We start from the raw sequence: 26,216 nt of genomic DNA on the forward strand, positions 1-26,216 counted from the left end.
GGAGTGCCGCACTGTCGGTGGTGCTATCTTTCAGATGAAACATTCAACCAAGGCCCGGTCTGCCCTCTCAGGTGGATGTTAAAGATCCCATGGCACTATTTGAAGAAGAGCAGGGGAGTTCAACTGTTTTGGGCACATCTTGCGAGAGGAGGGGGCATGAGGAAATGTGGCACTAGCTAGCTGTTAGCCTCCAAGCAAATATTGAGCGTGGAGTTGACATTTTGTTTGGGAGCCCAGTTGGGCCCCACATCTGTGCTCAGAGTGTCTGTATATTGTGTTCATCCCAACATACAGGGCGCTTAACAGAAATGAGGCTGGGGACAAGGAAATCCCCAGCATGGGCCATTTTTGGGCCCCAAACAGAAACTGTCAGCGAAGACTGGTGAGCATACTAACAGAAAATCCTGGGCATAATTTTGCTGACTACGTAGTAAGAATTTCAGGCAGAAGACCTTCTGTCCAACGATCCACAGTGCTCTCTTGGAGCATTTCTACTAATCCCCGAATCCTATTTGTTGACAAGAACTCTGTCTAATTCCTTCATGCAGCCCATCATTTCGTTGATGTCAAAGTAATTTCTTTGAAGATCGTAACAGAAGCAGAACGTTAACAGTCTAACGTCATAGTGAACAATGGGAAGAATGTGCTCACCATCTCATTTTCACACAATTCAGTTAAACTTTTTCACCAGATAACAATCAGAAGATTCATTTTAGACGGCATTGTATCTGAATCAAGGCATTCACAATATGCAGAGACTTGAAAAATTGGCCCTTTTGTTTCTTAGAACATCACAGATTACAGGGTAAATTTAAAATTATGAATGGATGGAACAGGATAGCTAGAAGCAAACTGTTTCGAGTAGTTGGGTCTGGAACCTTTGCATTATTAAAGTGCAAAGGAGGAACTCTGTACAAATTTTTTTGTTTCACTCAGCTTTCTCCTGAAGGCAGTGAGTTTTGTCAAGGCTCAGTTCCGGTCGAACTCACCCAGAAGGCAATTCTTCATGTGCAGGGTTAAACAGTGAGTGCCATGGGAGGGGATTCATAAACGCGCCTGGTTTATTTCCACCTGATATCAACACAGGTGCACTTTACAGCTGAAGCCACTGGATAGCAGTAAGGAACGGTTGATGTTTCTGCTGGCCAGCCCCCGGGTTATTGAAGCTGACCGTAGTGACCCTGCACTGTCGTGACTGAGAACAGACCTGGATCTTTCTGTTCTGTAGGACTCAGTACGTTCCATTAATAACAGAGCCATTGTGTAATATCTTGAATGTGACCGGCCAGCTCTGGTTGGACGTATTCTTAGAGGGTTCATCATGTGACCTCCTGCCACCAACCCCGCCTCCATGCTCCCGCCATTGGTCGCTCGCTATGTCCATCCTCACAGCACACCGCCTTCCCCCGCCAACCGGAAAGTGAACAGATTCTTTGTTACCTGATTAGATGATTCTTGTCAAACAGTCTTTGTCCAATTTTTTTTATAATTAATAAGCAAGTGTTCAAAGAAAATGAAAATTATACACAAATTCTTTTTTAATAGCTCTATGATTTTTCTCCCGCGTTGCTGGCAGAATGTCCAGGAGATTAATCATTCATTCCTGGAAACTCCGGGAGAATCTTGGAGGGATGGCGACCCTAGTGACTGTGCATTTTTTGCTTGTGTGTCTGTAAGGGAGTGCGTTTGTGTCTGTACACACAAGCGCGTGTACGAGTGCGCTTTTTAGGTGACAAGGCTGCATAGCAAGTGATGTGATTTTCAGCTTGTAAAATCGTAGTCAGTCATAATGGAAGCATGTTAATAATGTACGGAGTGATTTGTAAATAACTCGCTCTGCACCCTTGGTTAAATGTTTGGCATCATAAACATGTGCAGATTCCCGATCTGAATTCTGGCTACTCAGTGAGCGCTCTGCATCTGTCGCGCCCTATTTAACAACTAGCCATTGAATCAGCACATAACACCAACACTGTACAAACATGATTTGCTGCAGATTTCTCGGTTATACTAAATGCAGACTGCAAAGTAAAGTAAGGGATATAAAAACAGAAAATGCTGGAAACACTCAGCAGGTCAGGCAGCATCTGCGGAGAGAGAAGCAGAGTTAATGGGCAGCATTTTAGCACCCGCTATCGGGGGCGTTCCTGGCTGGGAGTCCCGAAAATCGGGAAATCCCAGAGCGGGACCGGAGCCCACCTCGAACCCGCGCACTTCCAGGTTCCCCACTGATGCGCCGGCGTGCGCGCGCAGCCCCCGCTGGTGGGAATCCCGCAGGCAATTAAAGCCAGCGGGATGCCACTTGAACGTATTTATTTTGCTTGTTCAGGTCATTAACTGACCTGATTAAGGGATTATGTGAGGAGGGGTGGGATTTTAAAACAAACTGGGACTGTTTCCCACACTGGGGGAAACACTCCCAGTTCAAATGGACCTGTTGCAGCTGTCAGCCTGTGGCAGCTGCAAAGGTCCATTTGACAGGTGGGGGGAGACCCTCACTCATTGCAGGAGGCCACTCTGTCACTTGGGACAAAGTTTGGCCTCCACCACCCTCCTCCTGACAATCAAAGTCACAACTTGCACACTTACCCCGGGGTCCAGAGATACGTACCTACCTTGTGGACCCCCTCAGATGTACATCTTCCGGATGGGGGCCGCCGTAGCTGCAGTCATGACCTCCTCGGAGGGCGAACAGCATCACCAGCCTCGCCATCCACCTCTGACACGTGGAGCTCCACAACAGTGCTGTGACACATCCACCTGTACAGCAGGAGGGAGGGCTACCGCAGAGGGAGGTGCGTCGCAGAGGGCACTACCCTCGACACAGGGTCCACAGACGGAGGCTCAGCTTCCTGGACCTCTCTGAGCAGCAGTGCACACGGAGGCTCAGAGTCACTCGACATGTAGTCGTGGACATCTGCAGCCTCCTTCATGCCTAGCTGCTCCCGGCTGGCCCAAGCACCATCTTCTTACCTGTCGCTGTCAAAGTCACCACTGCCCTCAACAACTTCTCCTCCATATCCTTCCAGGGTACAACCGGGGACATCGCCGACGTCTCTCAGCCGTCTGCACAAAAGAGCCCTGCAAATACACCTACACCCACTCTGCAGTGACACAATGGGTGTCCTCAGTTGTGGGTCTTCATAGTGATCCTCAGGAAAGGGCATTATTGCACAAACCAGACAAGATTCGCAAAGACATGGCAGTAGTGGTGCCAATATATGTGATATGAGTTGCTCAGAAATTCAATATAAGTAACAACCGTGACAAACCCTCAAACACCCTTGTGCATCCCCTTCATGCTCACGACACGTTTGCCTTACGCTGCCTGCTGCACATATGTGATGCATGCCCTGTGGCTGCAGCACGGGTAGTGGCAGGTTGAGTGAGGCTGACCGTGAAAGAGATGCGCGAGAGGGTGAGTATGAGATAGAGCCATGAGATTGTATGAGGATTGGGTTGAGTGGTAGTGGCGGGATGAGTACTGGCGAGGTGAGTGGGTGCAGGTACGATGAGGATGAGGTTTGAGTGGGTATGAGGGGTGATGTGACAGAGTAGTGTTGGCAGTGCAGAAGGAGATGTGGGGTGGGGGCGGTGATGTGGCAGACAGAGTGTAGGGGAATGAGTACTGACCTACTGAGGTCATTGGAGCGCCTCCTGCATTGTATGCAGGTGGGCGATATGTTGGTGGTGCAGGTGACCTTCACTGCCACCTCGAGCCAGGCCTTCCTGGTGGCAGAGGCAGGCCGCTTCCTCCCGCCCGCCGGGGGGGGAAGATCTCTGTCCTCCCCCTCCTCCTCACCCCATCTAATGATACCTGGAGTGAGGCATCATTAAACTGGGAGCAGCCTTCCCCCTGGGCTGCTCCATGCTGTAATTTTTTCTATTTGTTGCAGCATCTGTCAGTGGAGGACTGCCCCTTTAAATAGAGCTCCTCCAGCTGACAGATCTTACTGTGCATGCGCAGCCCGCCCGACTCGCAGATCAGCAGTGGGGAACCCGGAGGAGCAGGTAAGTGGATCCAATTGGGCTACGATCGCGCGGGGAGCTGACTGATTTCGCCGGGCGCATTACCCACGCGCCTGATAGCCCCCCCCCCCGCCGAGAACCCGCAGCCCTGGTAACATCGGGCACAATGTTTCAGGTCGACGACTTTTCATTAGAACTGGAAGAAGTTAGAGATTAAACAGTTTTAAACCATGATGTGGAGATGCCGGTGATGGACTGGGGTTGACAAATGTAAGGAATCTTACAACACCAGGTTATAGTCCAACACTTTTATTTGAAAATCACAAGCTTTCGGAGGCTTTCTCCTTCATCAGGTGAAGGAGGAAGGCTCCGAAAGCTTGTGATTTTCAAATAAAACTGTTGGACTATAACCTGGTGTTGTAAGTTTTAAACCAAGTAGAGAGCCAGGTAAAAAAGGGCAAGGGGGGGGCGGGGATAAGAACAAAGGGAGATGGTCTGTGATAGGGTGGAGGGCAGGAGTGATTAAATGACAAAAGGGATGATGGTGCAAGGCAAAAGGGGGTGGTAATGGGACAAGTTCAGTATAGAGACAAAAGATGGGTCCAGAGGAGGTGTAAATGGTTACAGCAGAATAGGAACACACAGGGCTCATGAATCTGTTTAAAGGGGCCATCACTATGATAAGGAGTGGGAGTATTTTCAAGGTGAAGTACTCTTCTGCTCCATCTTCTCCCTCAAAATTTCAATGTGGTACCAAAGCAGTTTAAAAGCCTCCCTTCTTGGTAGAATAACTACCTTTTCAGTATTCTGCTGTACCTTTATGGAAACCTGACATCTCGGGTCAGCCAGAAAGCAGTTTGGCTGCTAAACGTGGAGAGTCTATCAGCAAGAGGTTTCATGGAACCAGGAGAGAGCTTTATAACACCAGGGTGAAGTGCTGGTGGGAGCAATTTGAGGTGTTGAATTCAGAGCACTGCACAATAAACATACTGGGACAGTATTCAAGTGTGACTGAAGTGCACCTTTCCTACTGTGCTGTAACTCATTCTTAAAAAGAACCGAACTGCCAGCTTTTGGGTACGTACTTACAGCCCCTCTTTAATTGACTGCAAAATGCTAGTGATCCAACGGGATTTGGCACCACCAGGTGGTGAATGGCTGAAAAGTGTAAAAAACCTGACCACACTACTGCTGAATTAAAGCTCGAAGGACACTGGACCAGGGCGGTCACCCATAGATTTTTGGTGTTTATTAAGCGGGTTGTTCAGGAATTTCTAAAACAAATGGATCTCCTATGGCGTTGATCGGGGTGGGGGGGGGGGGGCGGGGGGAGCTGGAACGTGGCCATGATATCTCAATGCTAACCTGCACTGTGCCGTTAAGCTCTATAGAACTAAATTCAGTTCATTGTAGCTGTGTATAAACCACTGAGGTCAGGAATGTCATACGATACATTTCCCTCACTCACTGCTCACTTTTTTTTTTACTCAGCCAGTTGTTATGATCTGAAAGGGTGGTGGAAGCAGATTCAATAGTAATTTTCAAGAGGAATTGAATAAATACTCGAAGGGGAAAATTTTGCAGGGCTATGGGGAAAGAGCAGGAGTAGGCTAATTGGATAGCTCTTTCAAAGAGCTGGCACAGACACGATGGGTCGAATGGCCTCCTTCTGTGATGTATGATTCCAAGCTGCTAGATAACCAATAACTAGCACAGCGGCATGAATATATCTGCAAACAACTATTTATAAATTGCGTTTTAGCATTTCCTTTCATAGGCTAACCTTATCTTGGATGTATTGCCGTTATTTTGACCAGATATCCTTCACAGACTTGCTTCTCTTATTACAAACTCCAATGCTGTAGATGTCAAACCAGCAGAACCATTCCTGGCCCATACTCTGACCCTATTTATAAAGTGCGGTTAATATTTCCTTCCCTCAGTTCCCTGGTAAAGCCCTGTGCATCATTCAATCCGCTTTGTAAACTTCTCCCACAGTCTCTCTCCTACTTCTCAGGACCCCCAGCATATGATTCTTTATCAGCTCAAAACTCATCACTTTTTATTTACCAACTAGTTCGTTCTCCACCAGTTTTCTCCATGAACTCAAAATGCACCCAAATTAGTGTGAACACCCACAACATCTGCTGCACAAAGAATTACTGAGACAAAAAATATACGGTTCTGAAAATCTCTTTCATGCCTCTCAATCCTGATAGGCCCCATCATTTTAAATACTTCCCTGGCAACAAACCCAGAGATCCTTTCAATTATCTCATGCCCACTGCTTTTCTAACTCTTTTTACTCCATTATCATTGTTTTCTTATTATTTTGTATATTATCCCATCTCCCCCATTACCTTAAATAATTTAAAATATCTTTTTGCTTATTAACTTGATTTATCCATGTTGGTCCAGGATTTCAGGTTATTCTGCCCCCGGCACAGGTCTCAACCAAACTATATTATCCTTCAAGACAAACTTTTTGTTGTTTGCTGCTTCCATTTACACAGAACCATACCCCAGCAGGAGTGGCCCGACTGTCTCCCAGCAGGAGTGACCACTGAACCATGTCCCAGCAGGAGTGACCACTGAACCATGTCCCAGCAGGAGTGACCACTGAACCATGTCCCAGCAGGAGTGACCGTCTTTAGGAGGGGAAGAGAAAACAATTGATGCATGTTGGTGTTGAGCTGAAAGTACACACAGTGACTGTTTCACACTACATTAAAGTGTGCAGGCACAGGTGTGATCCTCCTGCAGTGTACTGGTACCAGTGACGACACTGGGATGAGTGCCAAGTTGAGTGAGCACTCTGCTGCCATTCATTCTATTTAACAAGCACTGATTGGAGAGGAGACTGTCAACACCCGGTGACTGTACTCACTGTCACCACCTGCTATTGTCAGTGATTGATTCACACGCACCCAGGATCCTGAGGATCCAGGCAATTTCAATAGAGAGATGGAAACAGTGTGTATGATAGCAGTGACTAACTTTCAGAAGATCTGACACATACTTATTCCAATCATTTATCAGGAGTCAGTACATATAAACACAGTGGCAGTGTGAGAGAAAGAACTTGCATTTATACATCATCCTGTCACATCTCAGAGATATCTCAAAATACTTCACATAAGGTGAATTACTTTGAAGATGTGATCACTGTTAAGGAGCTGAATGGAGCAGCTATTCTGCACAGAGCAAGATCCCACAGTGAAATTGATGTTTTGAGGTGCTGCTGGTTAAGAAGAGTGTTGTCCAGGACACCAGTACTCCCCGCTCTTCGAATAGTGCCAGGGGACTTGTTTTGGTGGTCCGGATGGACAATACAAGCAAATGGGATTGTGGTTTAATGGCTCATTCAAAGAATGGCACCTCCAACAATGCAGCACTCCCTCGGGACTGCTCTGGAGTGCTGGCCCACGTTAGGAGCAGTGGAGAATGAACTTACAACTTTCTGACTCAGAGGTGAGGATGCTGCCAACTGAGCCAAGCTGGCAATGTCCCCATCAGTGCCCCTGTACACCAGGCAGTCCCGATTCCACACACACCAGCCGGTGCTGATACTCCCCCTGTACCCACACACCAGGCAGTGCTGATTATCCCCTATACCCACACACACCAGGCTGTGCTGACGCCCTCCCCTATACCCACACACACCAGGCAGTGCTGATGTCCTCCCCCTGTACCCACACACACCAGGCAGTGCTGATGTCCTCCCCCTGTACCCACACACACCAGGCAGTGCTGATGTCCTCCCCCTGTACCCACACACACCAGGCAGTGCTGATGTCCTCCCCCTGTACCCACACACACCAGGCAGTGCTGATGTCCTCCCCCTGTACCCACACACACCAGGCAGTGCTGATGCCCTCCCCCTGTACCCACACACACCAGGCAGTGCTGATGCCCTCCCCCTGTACCCACACACACCAGGCAGTGCTGATGCCCTCCCCTATACCCACACACACCACGCAGTCCTGATGTCCTCCCCCTGTACCCACACACACCAGGCTGTGCTGACGCCCTCCCCTATACCCACACACACCACGCAGTTCTGATGTCCTCCCCCTGTACCCACACACACCAGGCAGTCCTGATGCTTCTTCTCCGGGATCAGTACATTGTTATTTTCTTGAAGGGAATTCTTTTCTCCCTCGATCTTTCCCCCCGAAGTTACGCACTCGGTGGATTTTCTGGAGTTGGCTATGGATGGTCTCGATGATGTTGATCTCCTCTGGGATGTGAACGTAACGCACGCTTCTGCCGGTCACGAAGAAGTTGTCCAGGTGCGAGACTCTGCCCCGCCTGTCAGTATACGTCACCTCAGAAAGCCGGACATTCATAAACGCGTCCACGTTTACGACGCGCCCAATCACTGAGCTCTCGTCTCTCAGGTCCACGGTGGTGATGTGGCCGTGAACTCCCTGGAGCAGGATGATGAGGCTATTCTCAGCAATCGTCCGCTCTTTAATGGAGTGGCTCACCGCCATGATGCTCACTCGCAGCTCCGTGCAATCAGCTGAAAGGAAGAGGACAATCTACCCCCTGCTCACACACTTCTCCTATAGAACTGCACCTGAATCTGAATGGAAAAGAGAAACAGATCATGAGAAACAGACTGAACTTGAAGATAATGGTGTTAAGCAAAACTAGCAAAAGGGCTGCTGGTTTGGTCCCGTCAACATTTTTCTACCCTCCTCAATCAAGGTACTGCCTCCTGACTTGGGTAGCGTTTCAGAGGCAGGTGGCACCTGTTCCAAATGGTCATTCTTTGTGTGTGTGTCAGCAAACTACTCGACCACACGGAGGGAGCATTGTGACTCGACAAGTATTGCCCCGCGGGATGGGTGTGACCGGTCACTCGCCCCCCCCCGCACGAAGGGCGCCGACCGGTCACTCGCCCCCCGTACGAAGGGCGCCGACCGGTCACTCGCCCCCGACCTGTACGAAGGGCACCGACTGGTCACTCGCTCCCCGTACGAAGGGCACCGACCGGTCACTCGCTCCCTGTACGAAGGGCACTGACCGGTCACTCGCTCCCTGTACGAAGGGCACTGACCGGTCACTCCTGTCCTGTACGAAGGGCACTGACCGGTCACTCCTGTCCTGTACGAAGGGCACTGACCGGTCACTCACTCCCTGTACAAAGGGCACTGACTGGTCACTCACTCCCCCTGTATGAGGGCCACTGACCGGTCACTCACTCCCCCAGTATGAAGGGCACTGACCGGTCACTCACTCCCCCTGTAAGAGGGGCACTGACCCATCACTCACTCCCCCTGTAAGAGGGGCACTGACCGGTCACTCACTCCCCCTGTAAGAGGGGCACTGACCGGTCACTCACTCCCCCTGTAAGAGGGGCACTGACCGGTCACTCACTCCCCCTGTAAGAGGGGCACTGACCGGTCACCCACTCCCCCCGTATGAAGGGCACTGACCGGTCACTCTCTCCATGTACGAAGGGCACTGACCGGTCACCCACTCCCCCCGTATGAAGGGCACTGACCGGTCACTCACTCCATGTACGAAGGGCACTGACCGGTCACTCACTCCCTGTACGAAGGGCACTGACCGGTCACTCGCCCCCGACCTGTACGAAGGGCACCGACCGGTCACTCACTCCCTGTACGAAGGGCACTGACAGGTCACTCACTCCCTGTACGAAGGGCACTGACTGGTCACTCACTCCCCCTGTATGAGGGCCACTGACCGGTCACTCCTGTCCTGTACGAAGGGCACTGATCGGTCACTCACTCCATGTACGAAGGGCACTGACCGGTCACTCACTCCCTGTACGAAGGGCACTGACCGGTCACTCACTCCCTGTACGAAGGGCACTGACCGGTCACTCACTCCCTGTACGAAGGGCACTGACCGGTCACTCACTCCCTGTACGAAGGGCACTGACCGGTCACTCACTCCCTGTACGAAGGGCACTGACCGGTCACTCACACCCTGTACGAAGGGCACTGACAGGTCACTCACTCCCTGTACGAAGGGCACTGACAGGTCACTCACTCCCTGTACGAAGGGCACTGACAGGTCACTCACTCCCCCTGCAAGAGGGCCACTGACCGGTCACTCACTCCCCCAGTATGAAGGGCACTGACCGGTCACTCACTCCCTGTACAAAGGGCATTGACCGGTCACTCACTCCCTGTACAAAGGGCACTGACCGGTCACTCACTCCCACTGTATGAAGGGCACTGACAGGTCACTCACTCCCCGTACGAAGGGCACTGACCGGTCACTCCTGTCCTGTACGAAGGGCACTGACAGGTCACTCCTGTCCTGTACGAAGGGCACTGACAGGTCACTCCTGTCCTGTACGAAGGGCACTGACAGGTCACTCACTCCCCCTGCAAGAGGGCCACTGACCGGTCACTCACTCCCTGTACAAAGGGCACTGACCAGTCACTCACTCCCTGTACAAAGGGCACTGACCGGTCACTCACTCCCTGTACAAAGGGCACTGACCGGTCACTCACTCCCTGTACAAAGGGCACTGACCGGTCACTCACTCCCTGTACAAAGGGCACTGACCGGTCACTCACTCCCACTGTATGAAGGGCACTGACAGGTCACTCACTCCCCGTACGAAGGGCACTGACCGGTCACTCCTGTCCTGTACGAAGGGCACTGACAGGTCACTCCTGTCCTGTACGAAGGGCACTGACAGGTCACTCCTGTCCTGTACGAAGGGCACTGACAGGTCACTCACTCCCCCTGCAAGAGGGCCACTGACCGGTCACTCACTCCCTGTACAAAGGGCACTGACCAGTCACTCACTCCCTGTACAAAGGGCACTGACCGGTCACTCACTCCCTGTACAAAGGGCACTGACCGGTCACTCACTCCCTGTACAAAGGGCACTGACCGGTCACTCACTCCCCCTGTATGAAGGGCACTGACCGGTCACTCACTCCCTGTACAAAGGGCACTGACCGGTCACTCACTCCCCCTGTATGAAGGGCACTGACCGGTCACTCACTCCCCCTGTATGAAGGGCACTGACCGGTCACTCACTCCCCCTGTACAAAGGGCACTGACCGGTCACTCACTCCCTGTACAAAGGGCACTGACCGGTCACTCACTCCCTGTACAAAGGGCACTGACCGGTCACTCACTCCCCCTGTATGAAGGGCACTGACAGGTCACTCATTCCCCGTACGAAGGGCACTGACCGGTCACTCCTGTCCTGTACGAAGGGCACTGATCGGTCACTCACTCCCTGTACGAAGGGCACTGACCGGTCACTCCTGTCCTGTACGAAGGGCACTGACAGGTCACTCCTGTCCTGTACGAAGGGCACTGACAGGTCACTCACTCCCCCTGCAAGAGGGCCACTGACCGGTCACTCACTCCCTGTACAAAGGGCACTGACCAGTCACTCACTCCCTGTACAAAGGGCACTGACCGGTCACTCACTCCCTGTACAAAGGGCACTGACCGGTCACTCACTCCCTGTACAAAGGGCACTGACCGGTCACTCACTCCCCCTGTATGAAGGGCACTGACCGGTCACTCACTCCCTGTACAAAGGGCACTGACCGGTCACTCACTCCCCCTGTATGAAGGGCACTGACCGGTCACTCACTCCCCCTGTATGAAGGGCACTGACCGGTCACTCACTCCCCCTGTACAAAGGGCACTGACCGGTCACTCACTCCCTGTACAAAGGGCACTGACCGGTCACTCACTCCCCCTGTATGAAGGGCACTGACAGGTCACTCATTCCCCGTACGAAGGGCACTGACCGGTCACTCCTGTCCTGTACGAAGGGCACTGATCGGTCACTCACTCCCTGTACGAAGGGCACTGACCGGTCACTCCTGTCCTGTACGAAGGGCACTGACAGGTCACTCACTCCCTGTACGAAGGGCACTGACAGGTCACTCACTCCCCCTGCAAGAGGGCCACTGACCGGTCACTCACTCCCCCAGTATGAAGGGCCCTGACCGGTCACTCACTCCCCCTCTAAGAGGGGCACTGACTGGTCACTCACTCCCCCTCTAAGAGGGGCACTGACCGGTCACCCACTCCCCCCGTATGAAGGGCACTGACCGGTCACCCACTCCCCCCATATGAAGGGCACTGACCGGTCACCCACTCCCCCCATATGAAGGGCACTGACAGGTCACTCCTGTCCTGTACGAAGGGCACTGACCGGTCACTCACCCCCCCCCCCGTACGAAGGGCACTGACCGGTCACTCCTGTCCTGTACGAAGGGCACTGATGGGTCACTCACTCCCTGTACGAAGGGCACTGACCGGTCACTCCTGTCCTGTACGAAGGGCACTGACCGGTCACTCACTCCCTGTAAGAAGGGCACTGACCGGTCACTCCTGTCCTGTACGAAGGGCACTGACCGGTCACTCACTCCCTGTACGAAGGGCACTGACAGGTCACTCACTCCCTGTACGAAGGGCACTGACAGGTCACTCACTCCCTGTACGAAGGGCACTGACAGGTCACTCACTCCCCCTGCAAGAGGGCCACTGACCGGTCACTCACTCCCCCAGTATGAAGGGCACTGACCGGTCACTCACTCCCCCTGTAAAAGGGGCACTGACCGGTCACTCACTCCCCCTGTAAAAGGGGCACTGACCGGTCACTCACTCCCCCTGTAAAAGGGGCACTGACCAGTCACTCACTCCCCCTGTAAGAGGGGCACTGACCGGTCACTTGCTCCCCCCGTAAGAGGGGCACTGACCGGTCACTCGCTCCCCCCGTAAGAGGGGCACTGACCGGTCACTCGCTCCCCCCGTAAGAGGGGCACTGACCGGTCACTCGCTCCCCCGGTAAGAGGGGCACTGACCGGTCACTCGCTCCCCCGGTAAGAGGGGCACTGACCGGTCACTCGCTCCCCCTGTAAGAGGGGCACTGACCGGTCCCTCGCTCCCCCTGTAAGAGGGGCACTGACCGGTCCCTCGCTCCCCCTGTAAGAGGGGCACTGACCGGTCACTCACCCCCACCCTTCTAGCTCAGTCAGCGAGAACTTCAATCCCAATGAAACTGGTGGTTTAACAGGGCAGAATGGGGCCGCCCCGTGGGGTGGGTGGTCGGTGGAGGCCGTGCCCAACTCCCAGGGACTAGGCCTCACCCCCGATCTCGAGTTCACGTCCACCCCAATAAACAAGCGGCAGGCCCCGGCCTACATTCCTAACTGGACACCGATTACCCAACTGCACTCCGCTGAGTAACTCACCGACAATTTAAACAGCGCCCAACACCATGCTCAGAAGGCCCCGTCTCCCTAGTAACGGCAACTTCCGTCTTGGCGGGAGGGCGGGGCCTAACTGCCACGTGATCCCCGAGGGGAGCCCCCCCCCCCCCTGTGACGTATCTGGGGTTCTGGATACCAGGAAGTGAGTGCCGCCATGTGCTGGTTGTGGGAGTTTTGCTCCTTTGCCTCACCGGGGGCAGATTCAGCCTCTGATCCTCTCCTACTTATTTGATCTTATTTGATTGGGGGCAGGGGCTGAAAGCAGGTGTGAGTTCAGGCACATTGAAGGACTCTGCTAATTCAGCATGGGGAAATGACCCATATGAAGGAAGGCTGGAATGTCTAGATTAGGTAGACCATGGGTTGATGAAGAGCAAAGCTTTCTCTACTCTGCCTGGCCTCTATAGGACACTCCATACCGGTTCTGTGTAACATTTCTATTCTTTACACACCCCATGCAGTGCTAATTAGTCGCTAATTCATAGAATCATGGAAAGGTTACAGCATAGAAGGAGGCCATTCGGCCCATTGAGTCCACGCCGGCTCTTTGCAAGAGCAATCCAGCTCGTCCCACTTCCCTGCCCTATTCCCATAGCCCTGCAATTTTTTTACTTTCAAGTACTTATCCAGTTCCCTTTTGAAGGCCATGATTGAATCTGCCTCCACCACCTTGGGCAGTGCATTCCAGATCATAACCACTCGATGCGTTAAAAAGTTTATCCTCATGTCACCTTTGGTTCTTTTGCCAATCATCTTAAATCTATGTCCTCTTGACCCTTCCGCCAATGGGAACAGTTTCTCTCTATCTAGACCCTTCATGATTTTGAATACCTCTATCAAATCTCCTCACAACCGTCTCTGTTCCAAGGAGAACAACCCCAGCTTCTCCAGTCTATCCACGTAACTAAAGTCCCTCATCCCTGGAATCATTCTAGTAAATCTCTTCTGTCCCCTCACTAAGGCCTTCACATCTTTCCTAAAGTGCGGCGCCCAGAACTGGACACAATACTCCAGTTGTGGACGAACCAGTGTTTTATAAAGGTTCATCATGACTTCCATACTTTTGTACTCGATGCCTCTATTTATAAAGCCCAGGATCTCATATGCTTTTTTAACCACTTTCTCAACCTGCCCTGCCACCTTCAATGATTCGTGCACATATACCCCCAGATCTCTCTGTTCCTGTACCCCTTTTAGAGTTGTGCCCTCTAGTTTATATTGCCTCTCCTCGTTCTTCCTACCAAAATGGATGACTTCGCATTTTTCTGCGTTAAATATCATCTGCCACATGTCCGCCCATGCCATCAGCCTGTCTATATCCTCTTGAAGTCTATCACTATCCTCCTCACTGTTTACTACCCTTCCAAGTTTAGTGTCATCTGCAAATTTTGAAATTGTGCCCTGTGCACCCAAGTCCAAGCCAATAATATATATTAAGAAAAGCAGTGGTCCCAGCACTGATCTCTGGGGAACACCATTGTAGTCCGAAAAACAACCGTTCACCACTACTCTCTGTTTCCTATACCTTAGCCAATTCTGTATCCATATTGCTATTGTCCCCTTTATTCCATGGGCCACAATCTTTTTGATAAGCCTACTGTGCGGCACTTTATCAAATGCATTTTGAAAAGTCCATATACACCACATCAACCGCATTGCCCTCATCTACCCTCTCTGTTACCTCATCAAAAAACTCTATCAGGTTAGTTAAACACGATTTGCCTTTAACAAATCTGTGCTGGCTTTCCCTAATCAATCCACACTCGTCCAAGTGACTGTTAATTCTGTCCTGGATTATCGTTTCTAAAAGTTTCCCCACCACTGAGATTAAACTGACTGGTCTATATTACTGCGTTTATCCGTACACCCTTTTTTGAACAAGGGTGTAACATTTGCAATTATCCAGTCCTCTGGCACTACCCCAGTATCTACGGATGTTTGGAAGATTATGGCTAGTACCTCCGCAATTTCCACCCTTACTTCCCTCAGCAAATAAGGATGCATCCCATTTGGACCAGGTGACTTATCTACTTTAAGTACAGCTAGCCTTTCAAGTACCTCTATCATTTTTTAGCCCATCCAGTATCTCAACTATATCTTCCTTTACTGAGACTGTGGCAGCATCTTCTTCCTTGGTAAAGACTGATGCAAAGTACTCATTTAGTACCTCGGCCATCCCCTCTGCTTCCATGAGTAGATCTCCTTTATGGTCTCTAATCGGCCCCACCCCTCCTCTTACTATCCTTTTACTGTTTACATGCCTGTAGAAGACTTTTAGATTCCCTTTTATGTTGGCCGCCAGTCTATTCTCATACTCTCTCTTTGCCCCACTTATTTCCTTTTTCACTTCCCCTCTGAACTTTCTATATTCTGCCTGGTTCTCACTTGTGTTAACAATCTGACATCTGTCATACGCCCTTTTTTTTCGGGGATTCACGGGCTTTTTGATTCTCTCCATGAAAAGGCCCGGATCAGCAGGTAAGTGCCTTTAATATACTGCTTGTGGGCCAGAAAGATCAGGAGTGTTTCCTTCAGGACCAACAAACTTACCTCTCGCGATCTCACACACAGGATCGCCTGATCCCCTCCCCCCGGTGACCAACCCTCCCTGATGTCCACTGACCCTGACCACTACCCCCCCACCCCCCACCCGATCTAAGACTTACCTGCTGGCATCCGTTCCCTGGCTGCTCTCCTGCCTGACCTACAGCCAGCCTGTCAATCTGGCTTGCCTGTCAAGCGGGAAACCTAAGGAAAAAAAATGAAAGGCGATCTTACGTCAAAATCTTAAGGACGTCCAGGAAACCTGTACTATCAGGTTTCCCATCAGGAAATCCCCCCCCCCCCCCCCGAACCCTCGCCTTCTTCCCGGCTCCCCATTAAAATTTACCTCATTGAGTCTACAGCACAGAAACTGACCATTCAGCCCAACTGGTCTATACCGGCATTTATGTTCCACATGAGCCTCCTCCCACCCCTCTTCATCTCACCCTATCAGCATATCCTTCTATTCCTTTCTCCCTCATGTGCTTATCTAGCTTCCCCTTAAATACATCAGTTTCCCTTTAAATGTATCTAACTTCTCCTTAAATACAGTGAACTAATAAGCTGCACTCAATTGAAATCTGGGCCCCAGAGGCAAAAGAATAGACCTTAAAGCCCACTGTTAATGCAACTCCTTTATATCTATCCACAGTATATAAAAATCTGGTGCACGCACACATTTCCTGTTTGGTTTTTATGTTGACATTTAACGTCGAAAATCATTATGTAATCAGTGATAATTAGCTTCCAATCCCCTATGCTCGCCATCACAAAGAATGTGTACTTCCATCTCCCTAACATCGCCCTTCTCCACCCCTGCCTCAGCCCATCTGCTGCTGAAACCCTCATCTGTGCTTTTATCACCTCCAGACTCAACTATTCCAATGCTCTCCTGGCCAGCCTCCCGTTGGCCACCGTCTGTAAACTTCAGCCTATCCGTCCCTTTGCTGCCCATATGCTATCCCGCACTAAGTCCTGCTCACCCACCACCCCTGTCATTGTTGACCTACATTGGCTCCTGGATGTCCAACTTTAAAATTCTCATCCTAAAAGGTTTGTGTCATTTAAATCCTGGATGTTCGCTAAATGTGGGCAGAAATCATTCATAAACAGCATGCTCCAGTACCGTTTCCTCATGCTTTCTGCAAATACAATTAATTGCAAACAATATCCTTTTACTATCAACTATTTATTGAATGTAAAACACAAACAATGATACTGTTCTGAGAATCTGCCCACAAACAACGAAAAGACTTAAAACATAAATATAATACATATTTTGCATCAATTGACAGTAACTTAAAACATTAAATAATCTTCAGATGCTTCTAATCCACTGTAGTTTCAATAAAACAATGGTTAACATTTTAAAACATAGATATTTCAGACTTTGATTTTCAATGGAAAATATAATACATATGTTGAGAAGTCTTATTTTGTGAGCTCCTCTCCATTGCTTCTCCATCCTTTATAGGAGGGGGAGGGACAAGTATCCCGCCTATCTGCTCAGGAATTCCTCAAAATACATGCCTGCAGGAAAGCAGTGCCTTTACATACATCAATCATGTGGAATGTGGAAAACTCTCGAGTATAGTGAGTGGTTTTTACCTGCATTTCTAGGCTCCCAGGAGACCGCAATAAACCTCATCACAGCTTAGAATAGTTACCAACTGTCCTGTTTTTGAGAGGGCAATCTGTTATTTTCTAAATTGTAAATGATATAGCAAGTCTGATTTTTAATAGAAACTCACGTTGTGCTTGGTTTTGGATTTGACGAGATAACGACCCATGTCCCAGACCAGATTCGAATTCAGATCAAGTGTGAGGGAATTTTATTTTTGGCCAATTTAAAGAATTTATATTTTACTCCTCTCCCCACCATCCACTTCTTGGGGAACAATGACTCCTTGCGTCACTAGCCCATCCGTTTATTCAACGAGCATTCACTGATTATTAATAAGATTCTGGGAGGGAGAAATGAGACAGGGATGCTCTTGTTCAGCTCTGGTGCAGGAAGTTAGTGTGTGTGGTATTAGCTGGTAGCAGCTTCGTCACACCAGAGTTTACAGGGAAAAGAAAACTTGGCTGAAATACTCAGCTTTTGGATATTCAGATAAAGAGCATTTGGAATCGAAAGAATCTCCCAGAGCACACATGGTCCTTCACTCTGCCAAACCCGTATCTTACAAGCCTTGATGGGAAACGTCAACCTGCCGTCTCTCTTCCAGGTGCCAGTCAACTTGTAACTTAAATCAAGTTTAAATCGGGATATGGTGATTTTTCAGATTCGCCACAAATTTTCCAACATAAGATGTCTCTGACGATGGAAAAAGGCACAGGGAGGGGGGGTGGGGGGGGGTCTACTGAAGAATGTGGCTGTGGAAGAATTCATGTTTCTGATTGGAAAGGTGTCTGAGAAGTGCAGCTGTACAGGTATATAAGCTTGTTAAGGATATAGAAAAAGTTAACCCAGAATATCACTTGAAATGAAATTGCAGGAGTATAACTAGGAGACATTGGTTCAAACTAGTGAAAGGTAATTTTAGGATAGATATCAGGAAATTCTTCTTCACGCAAAGAGTGATCAACATGTGGAATAAACATCTAGATCGAGTAGTGAAGGCAAAAACCCTGGAATCATTTAGCAAACAATTGGATGCTACAATGGGGGAAACATTAAGGTATCTCTGGATGGGCTGAACGGCCTTTGTCATCTGTAATTATCTTGTGATAGAGGAGAAATGGTGCCACCTTCAGGATACTCTGACATCGATATCACCCTGACCCAGCAGCCCATTTGTCAGAGTACCTGCATTAGTAAATCACCGACTCCAGAGACGGTATGTGACTGTTTCTCTTCAATACGTATCACAAATACAGCATTGACAGACACCGACCGAAACACTGGACTATACCGACCTTCGACAAACAACATTTTCATAGAATCATACAGCGCAGGAGGCCATTTGGCCCACCATGCTTCTGCCAGCTCTTTGAAAGAGCTATCTAAAGATCTTTCTTGGAACATATCTGATATTGTGTGGTTAGGTATTCAAATGGGACCAAAAACTGAAGGAGGAGCTTTTTACATATTAAATAATAACTTTTACTACTGACTTCCTTTTTTCCCAGAACTACTTTTGTCAAAGTAACTGAACTGCGCTTTGAGTTCACAGTGCCGCTCTCAAGCTATAGCTCCAGCAGCATGAACAGAGTGTGCTTTCCACCCTCAGAAAGAACATCTACAGCCAGTGGTGTACCAGAGTGCAAGCTGGGCCTTTACCACCACCAGTGATCTGCTTTCTGATTGAAGTGAATGGTACACTGGATTAAACCTGCCAAGGGATCAGGTTAATCTGAAGGGCTTCCAGTGAAAAGTATTAGCTCACAGAATTCCCAGCGGATAACAGGGCTCCTGGAGGCATTCAGTTCACATCTGTACAGGATTGCCTTGGCAAATCAGCCGGCGAGAAAGGCCTGCTCTGCTTTTCGTCAGTGCACCAACTGGATTAAACATCTGCTGCAGCACCTCGGGCAATCTGTGATGTGTAAGCAGGCACAGTAAATAGAAAATAACCATATCCTGCAATAGCTTCACTTGGCAGTGAAGAATCTTCCTGTCACACAGCCAGCTGTAGGCCTCCTCAAAGCCTGTGGCTACTGGGGGAGGGGGTGGGTGGTGGGAGAGGGTCCCCAGTCCGCTGGAGTCACCACAAGTCTGGAGGCAAAGGATGCAAGAGCTCTCAAGAAAGAGGTGGAAAGGAATCTGACAGATCAACAGAAGGCCAGATTAGTAAGAATACAAATAAGGAAACACGAAGGGTGGAAGGAGGACGTGCTATAGGACAGCGAATGTCAAGGGAAATATAGGAAAGACTATCAAGGCATTAAAACAGATCATTTCAGCAAGTGAATTAATTACAAAGTTGATAATTGCCAGTCCAAAGTCCAAAACCGGAAGTAAGAAAATTGTGTGGGATGAAGATATCGTACATCAGAGAATTTTAAAGTAATAAAGAATAACAGACTGAAAATGTACAGGGAACACAAATGCTAAACACAAATTAATACTGGCATTCAAATTGAATATAATATATCAATGACGCTGTCAGTGTTTAAGCTTATTTAAGAACATTTAACGGCAGCAATTAACAGTTGAGCTTTAGGAATTCCAGGTGCGTTGGCCCAAAATGTTGAGGCCAGCTCTGCCCTTTAACATTCACAGCAGAACCAAAGCTTTGCGTCTGTTTGATTGGATGTACAAATCTGAACTGTCCAAGTAGATTGCCAGATTATCACGCAACTGCTGGCAGGGTTTTACAGCATGACCCCGTGACCCCGCCGTCACACACCGTGACCCCGCTGTCACACACACAACCTCTATTCCACAGCATAACACAGTGACCCCAGGCTCACCCACACAACCACTGTTCCACAGCAAGACACATCATGACCCCACTGTCACACTATGGCCCCACCATAACCCACACTGCTTGCTTTTAATGACATGGCATATTTGCCAACCATCCATATCCCCTCTCACCCTAATGGCTTCCTAACCAGGCACAGGCCCAGTTTTGCCTGGGTGTGATTTGATTTTCACAGATGTACACTCAAACAAAAACATTAAAAAAGACACTTGCATCCCACACAAATCTGTCCTCAGCTCACTGATCTGCAAAAATTTACAGCTGAACCAAATCATTTCCCTCTGTCACCCCCACTTCACGTTGTGACCCTGCCCCATTGCTTTTCCAATCCCCCATCCAGGCTTTGAGGGTCACAAACGTTGGTGAATATGATCACAGTCCGGCTCATTTAATATTTACTATATGTTGTGAATTTAACTGGATTATACTGTGAGTAGGTGCACAAAACTGTACAGAGCAAGGGTTCAGCTCTTGGTACAGGAACTGGGTGAGTCGTTAACAGAAATGACTCGTTCAGAGGGTTGAAACCCAGCGACCCTGCAATGGGCGTTTTGCCAAGGTCGGTCACGTGGAAAAGACGATGACACCACAACTGCTCACTGGTAGGAGGTCACAGGTCGTCCATCATGGCCAGGAGGTCATCCCCTTTACTGCGGCTGTGCCCGGGCTGCTCCTGGACACGGAACTCTCCCATTATTCGAGTTAACTCTTCGTGCTGCTGCTGGTCCTGCAGAGGGGGACAACACACAAAATGTGACCAGCTGTCTGCTGTTTGTAATAAGAAATAAAGGAAGATCCTCGATGGCTGAGTGCGTAAATGCACTGTGCGCGGTGCGGTGTGGTTTGGAGATGGTGGGGGGGGGCGGCGGGGGGAGTTATAACCCCCAAGAGTGGGTGGTTGGGTGGCGGGTGGGTAGTTAAGATAGTTGATCTTTCAAGTGCGACCACAGGCCGGCTCCAACATGCGCACGTCCAGGTATAACAGAGACGCGTTTGGGTACGTGCGAGTAACCTACTCGCCGCAGTCGGGACCTTGATTAATTCAGGCAGGCGGCTAGTTATCGCAGCAATTATGAGACGTTAATTAGGTCTTTTTAAATTGAATTTTACTGACCTTTAAATTTAACTTCTCCAGCCTGGGTTTCCTGGTGCTTGCAAATCTCGTCAGTGAAAAGGAGGCAGGAAGGGCCGGATCCATGAGGTGAGTGCCTTTATTGCCCTGCTTGTGGGCCCGGAGGAGCAGGAGTGCTTCCTCCAGGCCCGACAAGCTCACCTGCCGCGATCGGCCGATCCCCTCCACCGATGTACGAGACGGTCCCACGGTGTCCGAGGCACCCCCCACGGTGTCCGAGGCACCCCCCACCCAGGGTTTCAGGCCCTCCCGGTAGCCGATTCCTCATCTGCCCAACGATCTCCGACTGCTTACCAACTTCCCCCCTCCCCCCCGATTCCAACCCCCAAAGATCCCAGTCTCTCCCCGACCTCCCCCATACAAACCCCAAAGACACTGATCTCTCCCCAGCTGCTTTCCCGCCTGACAGGCAGCTCGCCTGTCAAATCTGACTGGTGCTGGGTGCGAAACTCGGAAGTAAAGTTTTCTCCTTCAATTAAGTTGCAATCGCAGATTCCGACCCGCCAGCTCCACTTCCGGGTTTCATATCCAATAAACTCCCCCCCACCCCCACTCTCTTCCCGTCTCCAAGTTAAAATCCAGGCCCAGTTCGGAGGCTAGATCCCTAGACCTGTTGCTGAGCAGACCGTTCTCAGCCGGGTTGGCAGCGGGGAAGCTACACAACTGCCTTCACTGTCGGGATATGTCACAATCCAGCTGGGACCGGTGTTCCTGAGTTCCACCTAGTGTCCCCTGCTGGACAGTGAGCACGTCTGGGTGCAGCACAAGGCAGGATTGGGCTTGACTGCGAATCCCCCCATGGTCGAATAGGCTCACCTACCCACTTAGCTGAATTAGCGAAGGGCTCCTGGTGCCCACGGGCAATAAACCCTTCGATGAGTTAGCGCCTCCAGGTGAGAAAGCTGGGGAGGGAGGGAGGGGAATCTCAGATGCACACATTCTTTAATTAAAAAAATGCAGTGGCGCTGCTGCAAATAGCGAACTGACATCCTGCTCACCTTAGTGGCCTGTATGTTGATGACGTCCTCAGAAAGTTCTGGAGGCCTTATGGTTGTTGCATTGCTATAACACAGAAAAATAGGTCAAAATAACACGGCAGATTACTTGCCGTGGCTAAAAGCCTGCCTCATTCTTTAGAGGGAGTTAAACTTCCACAAACATTTCTTCCCCACTCGCCCGAGGTGAGCTCCTGTTCTCACTGTACTTGTTTAATTTTGTTGTTTTACGGTAGTGTTTCAGTACCTTACTGGCAATGTTTTACGGTAATATTGAAGCTCGGTCCTTTTTGTGTTACTGCTGCCTCCATGGGACAAAGACCTGAAGGCCTGCCTCAGATTGAGGTTGTGACGCAGCATCATGGGGAACACCTCAGACTGCCTTTTCTTAGAGACACTGTCCGTGGTGACCTTCTTGCATGGTGCAGCACCAACACAACAATTGTGTGTGTGTGTGTGTGTGTGTGTGTGTGTGTGTGTGTGTGTGTGTGTGTGTGTGGAGGGTTAAATCACTCTACGTTTTATTGTCCACATCCTCCCTCCCCCCTCCTGCCCAAGTTTTGGGTTACCCCTCACAATACATCATTTCCCAGTTGAGGAAGCAAACAGGTACGCTGCTTCTGGGCCTCTGCAGTGCTACCCTTAAGGCAGCCACTAGGAGGTGTAAGACACCAGTCCAAGCTGACTCTCAATTCCAATTTCCTTTCCTCCTGTAAGGGTGCACTGGGCCTCCCAACACCCAAAGGCATAGATGACATCTGAAAAATACATTTTGTGGGGTATTGGGTAAGGAGAAGTGGAATCCAAGCTCCAGCAATCATTTTCACCCTCCTTCCCCAGCATGCTGCCAGTCAAAACATCGGAGTGATCTAGGCTTGTCAAGAGCATTTAGTCTCACAATGGTTCAATTTGAGACTAGCAGACAGAGTAGCCACTGTTAGCAAACAGGGCAGCATAAACATTTTAACAGTTCAACATGTTGTGCTGTCCATAATTTATGTGGAACTCAAAGCTGATCTGAAAAGTGGTTAGCCACATCTATCAATGGAGCCCTGGACAATGTGGATAGCATGTGTGGTGTGTGGAAAGGAGTGCCTGTGGCTATGGTGTGTGTGGGCAGGAACGTGCGGTGTGTGGGCAGGGGTGTTTGTGTGCGCACAGATATGCATGGATATGGGTTATGTGTAGGGGTGTGCACCTGTGTGTGGTCTGGTGTACATGGATGTTGGTGTCTGCAGGGGTGTGGGTTGGTGCACTTGGATGTGTGTTTGTGGGAAGGAGTGCGCGGATGTGGGTGTGAGCGCAGGGGTGTGCGTGTGTGCGGGCTGATGCACAGGGGTGCGCGTGGGGAGTGGGAAGGAGCGCGTGGGGACGGGAGTGCGTACAGGTGTGTGTCTGTGTGTGCAGGGGGGCGCATGGACGGGGGCGCGCATGCAGGGGAGCGCGTGGACGCGCCTGCAGGGGAGCGCGTGGACGCGCCTGCAGGGGAGCGCGTGGACGTGGGCGCGCCTGCAGGGGAGCGCGTGGACGTGGGCGCGCCTGCATGGGAGCGCGTGGACGTGGGCGCGCCTGCATGGGAGCGCGTGGACGTGGGCGCGCCTGCAGGGTGAGCGCGTGGATGTGTGTGCGCCTGCAGGGGAGCGCGTGGATGTGTGTGTGTGTGTGTGTGAATCTTGTTCCTGTGAAAGAAACACAACTAGAAAAATGACGGTGTCAACTTACTCTTCCTCCTCGTCTGTGCCAAACAGATTCAGCCGAAATCCTAGCTCATTGCCGACAGCCTTCTTGACCTCTGGACCTCCCATTAACTGTGCCAGCAGGTTCAGCTCCTCCTTTGCCAGTGGGTTGGGGGCTGCATTCTCCTGCAGCAAAGGAGAGGGGGCAATGAAATGCCAAAGACACCAGAGTAAAACTGAACTGTTATGACAGCACATGTTGTGACTGTCGGGCAGAAGAGGCAATGTTAAATGGAGGAAAGGAAAGAAGGAAGGAAGGAAAAGGAAAGAGAAAAGAGACAAAGAGAAAAAGAGAGAAAAAAGGGAAGCTGTGTTCTAGCTTACTCCTGAATGTTATAAGGAGCTTTTCTGCCTCTCTCATTTACTCTTTTGCTACCTTCTTTTACATTGTAAAACTGTTTCATTCTGGTCACAGGTGTGGCCACAGGAGCAGGAAGTGGGCAGCATTCCCCATTTATGACATCACAACAGAGGCTATGCCCCACAAAATGGATGTTCCCAGCATGCCTCCAGCAGTTCAAAAGCTCAAGAGGCAATAGAGAGAAACCAGCAAGCGCAGGGATCTCTCCATTTATAGCACTTAGGATTACAAGGTCATTGAGTAAAATACACTTTCCCAATAGACAGATACAAAAGTCCTCCCTTTCTGTGGAATGAAAAAGCCTAGGCTGACACTTCAATTCAGTTCAGAGGGAGTGCTGCATTGTTGGAGGTGCCGTCTTTTGGATTTAAGGGCACCACATAACACACAAGGGTTGGGGTTCCAATTACATTCACACAAGATGCACTATCCCCTTCAACGATCTTACCTACGTCTGAATGGAACACTACCTCAATCCTGTTCTTATGGGGTTAACAGAAGCATGTGTATTAAGGGTAAATCCACTAGTCCCATACTTCCAGGCGAAGTCACACACCTAAAGAGAGCATGGGTTGGAGACAGAGTTGCAACATTGTACTGCCAATTCTCTCATCCTCGCTCCCTTTGACCATGGCTCCCTAGTGGGAGCATGTGATTCGTGAATTTACCATATAGTCTCTCCCTGTGTCTGTTACTCTCCCTCTTTCTATCGCTCTCCCCCTCCGTCCATGTCCATGTTACTTTTCCGTATCTCTCTATCTGTCGCGCCATTGTTGTTACTCTCTCCCAATCTCTGTTTCTCCCTCATAGTCTGCATTACTCATCCCCTTTCTCTCTTACTTTCTCTATGTCTCTAACTCCACTTTATGTCTTTGTTATTTTTCCTTTTCTCTGTTTCTGCTTTCCGCGTCTGTACTCTCTCCCTTTTCTGTTCCTCTCCCTGTATCGGTTACTTTCCCCTTTCTCTCACCATGTCATTACTTTCCGTTTTCTGTGTTTGTTAATCTCTCCTATGTCCCCTATTTCTACTACTCTCCCCTTTTCCAGTATCCTTGTCACTCATACCTTTCTTGGTCCTTCTCCCCTTTCTTTCTGTTAGTCACTCCCCATCTGTTACTTGCCCTCTTTCTCTGTGTCTCTTTCCCACAGGAGCTGGAATTGTGATTTTCACTGATATTAGGAAGATAGTACGGGGAGGATTAAGTGGTGCATCCTCCAGCAAAGACACAAAATCTCAGTCCTCCCCTTCTCTTGGCTGTTACTCTCTCCGTGTCTCTGTTACATCACTGTCCTGAATTCCTCTTTCTCTGTGTTTCTCTCTGCTTATTTCTGTGTTGTTGTTACTCTCTCTCTTTTTCTGTTATTCTATTACTCTCCTGATTGCTCTCTGAGCAGACAGTTATTTACACCCTTATCAGCAATGCAGTTACGACTGAACCACAGAACTTACTGGCACGATAGTAGTACAGCATACCGGTACTCCAGCGTACCGCACCTCCGAGTGGTAGGATATGGGCGTGCGCATGCAAATTCCCCATGCAGTGAACGTTTCTGATTTCAGCAACTAATAGTGCTGTCCCGAGCCCACCCGCCCGACGCTGCTGTCCCGAGCCCACCCGCCCGACGCTGCTGTCCCGAGCCCACCCACTTAACGATAGGTTGAACGGAAAACACAAGAAAAAATGGGCCAGATTTTGCTATCAGAATAATGGTGAGGCTATTGTTATTTATGCACAAATTCTACAACAGCTTCAGGTGAGAGCAGATGCGCGGTTAAACTTGGAAATCCAAAAGTTGCCGTCCAAGATGCGGCACT

At 49.9% G+C, this 26,216-nt stretch overlaps 2 protein-coding genes across 4 annotated transcripts in view; both read right to left on the reverse strand.

Annotated features, from left to right (window-relative positions):
• Positions 1 to 6,985: 6,985 nt before the first annotated feature.
• Positions 6,986 to 13,294, reverse strand: LOC137342791 (U7 snRNA-associated Sm-like protein LSm10). The gene is made up of 2 exons (XM_068006975.1): positions 13,185 to 13,294; positions 6,986 to 8,557 (listed from the first exon to the last, which is right to left on the reverse strand). The coding sequence occupies exon 2, from the start codon at positions 8,463 to 8,465 to the stop codon at positions 8,100 to 8,102; it is 366 nt and encodes a 121-aa protein (XP_067863076.1). The 5' UTR covers positions 8,466 to 8,557; positions 13,185 to 13,294; the 3' UTR covers positions 6,986 to 8,099.
• Positions 13,295 to 15,874: 2,580 nt separating this feature from the next.
• oscp1b (organic solute carrier partner 1b) overlaps positions 15,875 to 26,216 on the reverse strand; it is a 47,993-nt gene continuing 37,651 nt past the window's right edge. The window contains exons 8-11 of one of the 3 annotated variants that reach the window (XM_068006403.1): positions 24,026 to 24,165; positions 22,307 to 22,370; positions 20,777 to 20,903; positions 15,875 to 15,950 (exon numbers count right to left, since the gene is read on the reverse strand). In XM_068006403.1, the coding sequence (XP_067862504.1) occupies positions 20,787 to 20,903; positions 22,307 to 22,370; positions 24,026 to 24,165 (321 nt within the window). In that variant the 3' untranslated portion in view covers positions 15,875 to 15,950; positions 20,777 to 20,786. Of the gene's footprint in view, positions 15,951 to 16,797; positions 16,889 to 19,854; positions 20,904 to 22,306; positions 22,371 to 24,025; positions 24,166 to 26,216 lie in introns of those variants that run through there. The other 2 variants (XM_068006404.1, XM_068006401.1) reach the window with 2 other exon arrangements.

This window comes from Heptranchias perlo, chromosome 26 (assembly GCF_035084215.1).
Source record: "Heptranchias perlo isolate sHepPer1 chromosome 26, sHepPer1.hap1, whole genome shotgun sequence".
In the NCBI taxonomy this organism is placed as follows: Eukaryota; Metazoa; Chordata; class Chondrichthyes; order Hexanchiformes; family Hexanchidae; genus Heptranchias; species Heptranchias perlo.

What these genes read in the sequence shown, in the direction of transcription:
- LOC137342791 (XM_068006975.1), bottom strand. Translation starts at nt 8,465, where the DNA reads ATGGCGGTGAGCCACTCCATTAAAGAGCGGACGATTGCTGAGAATAGC.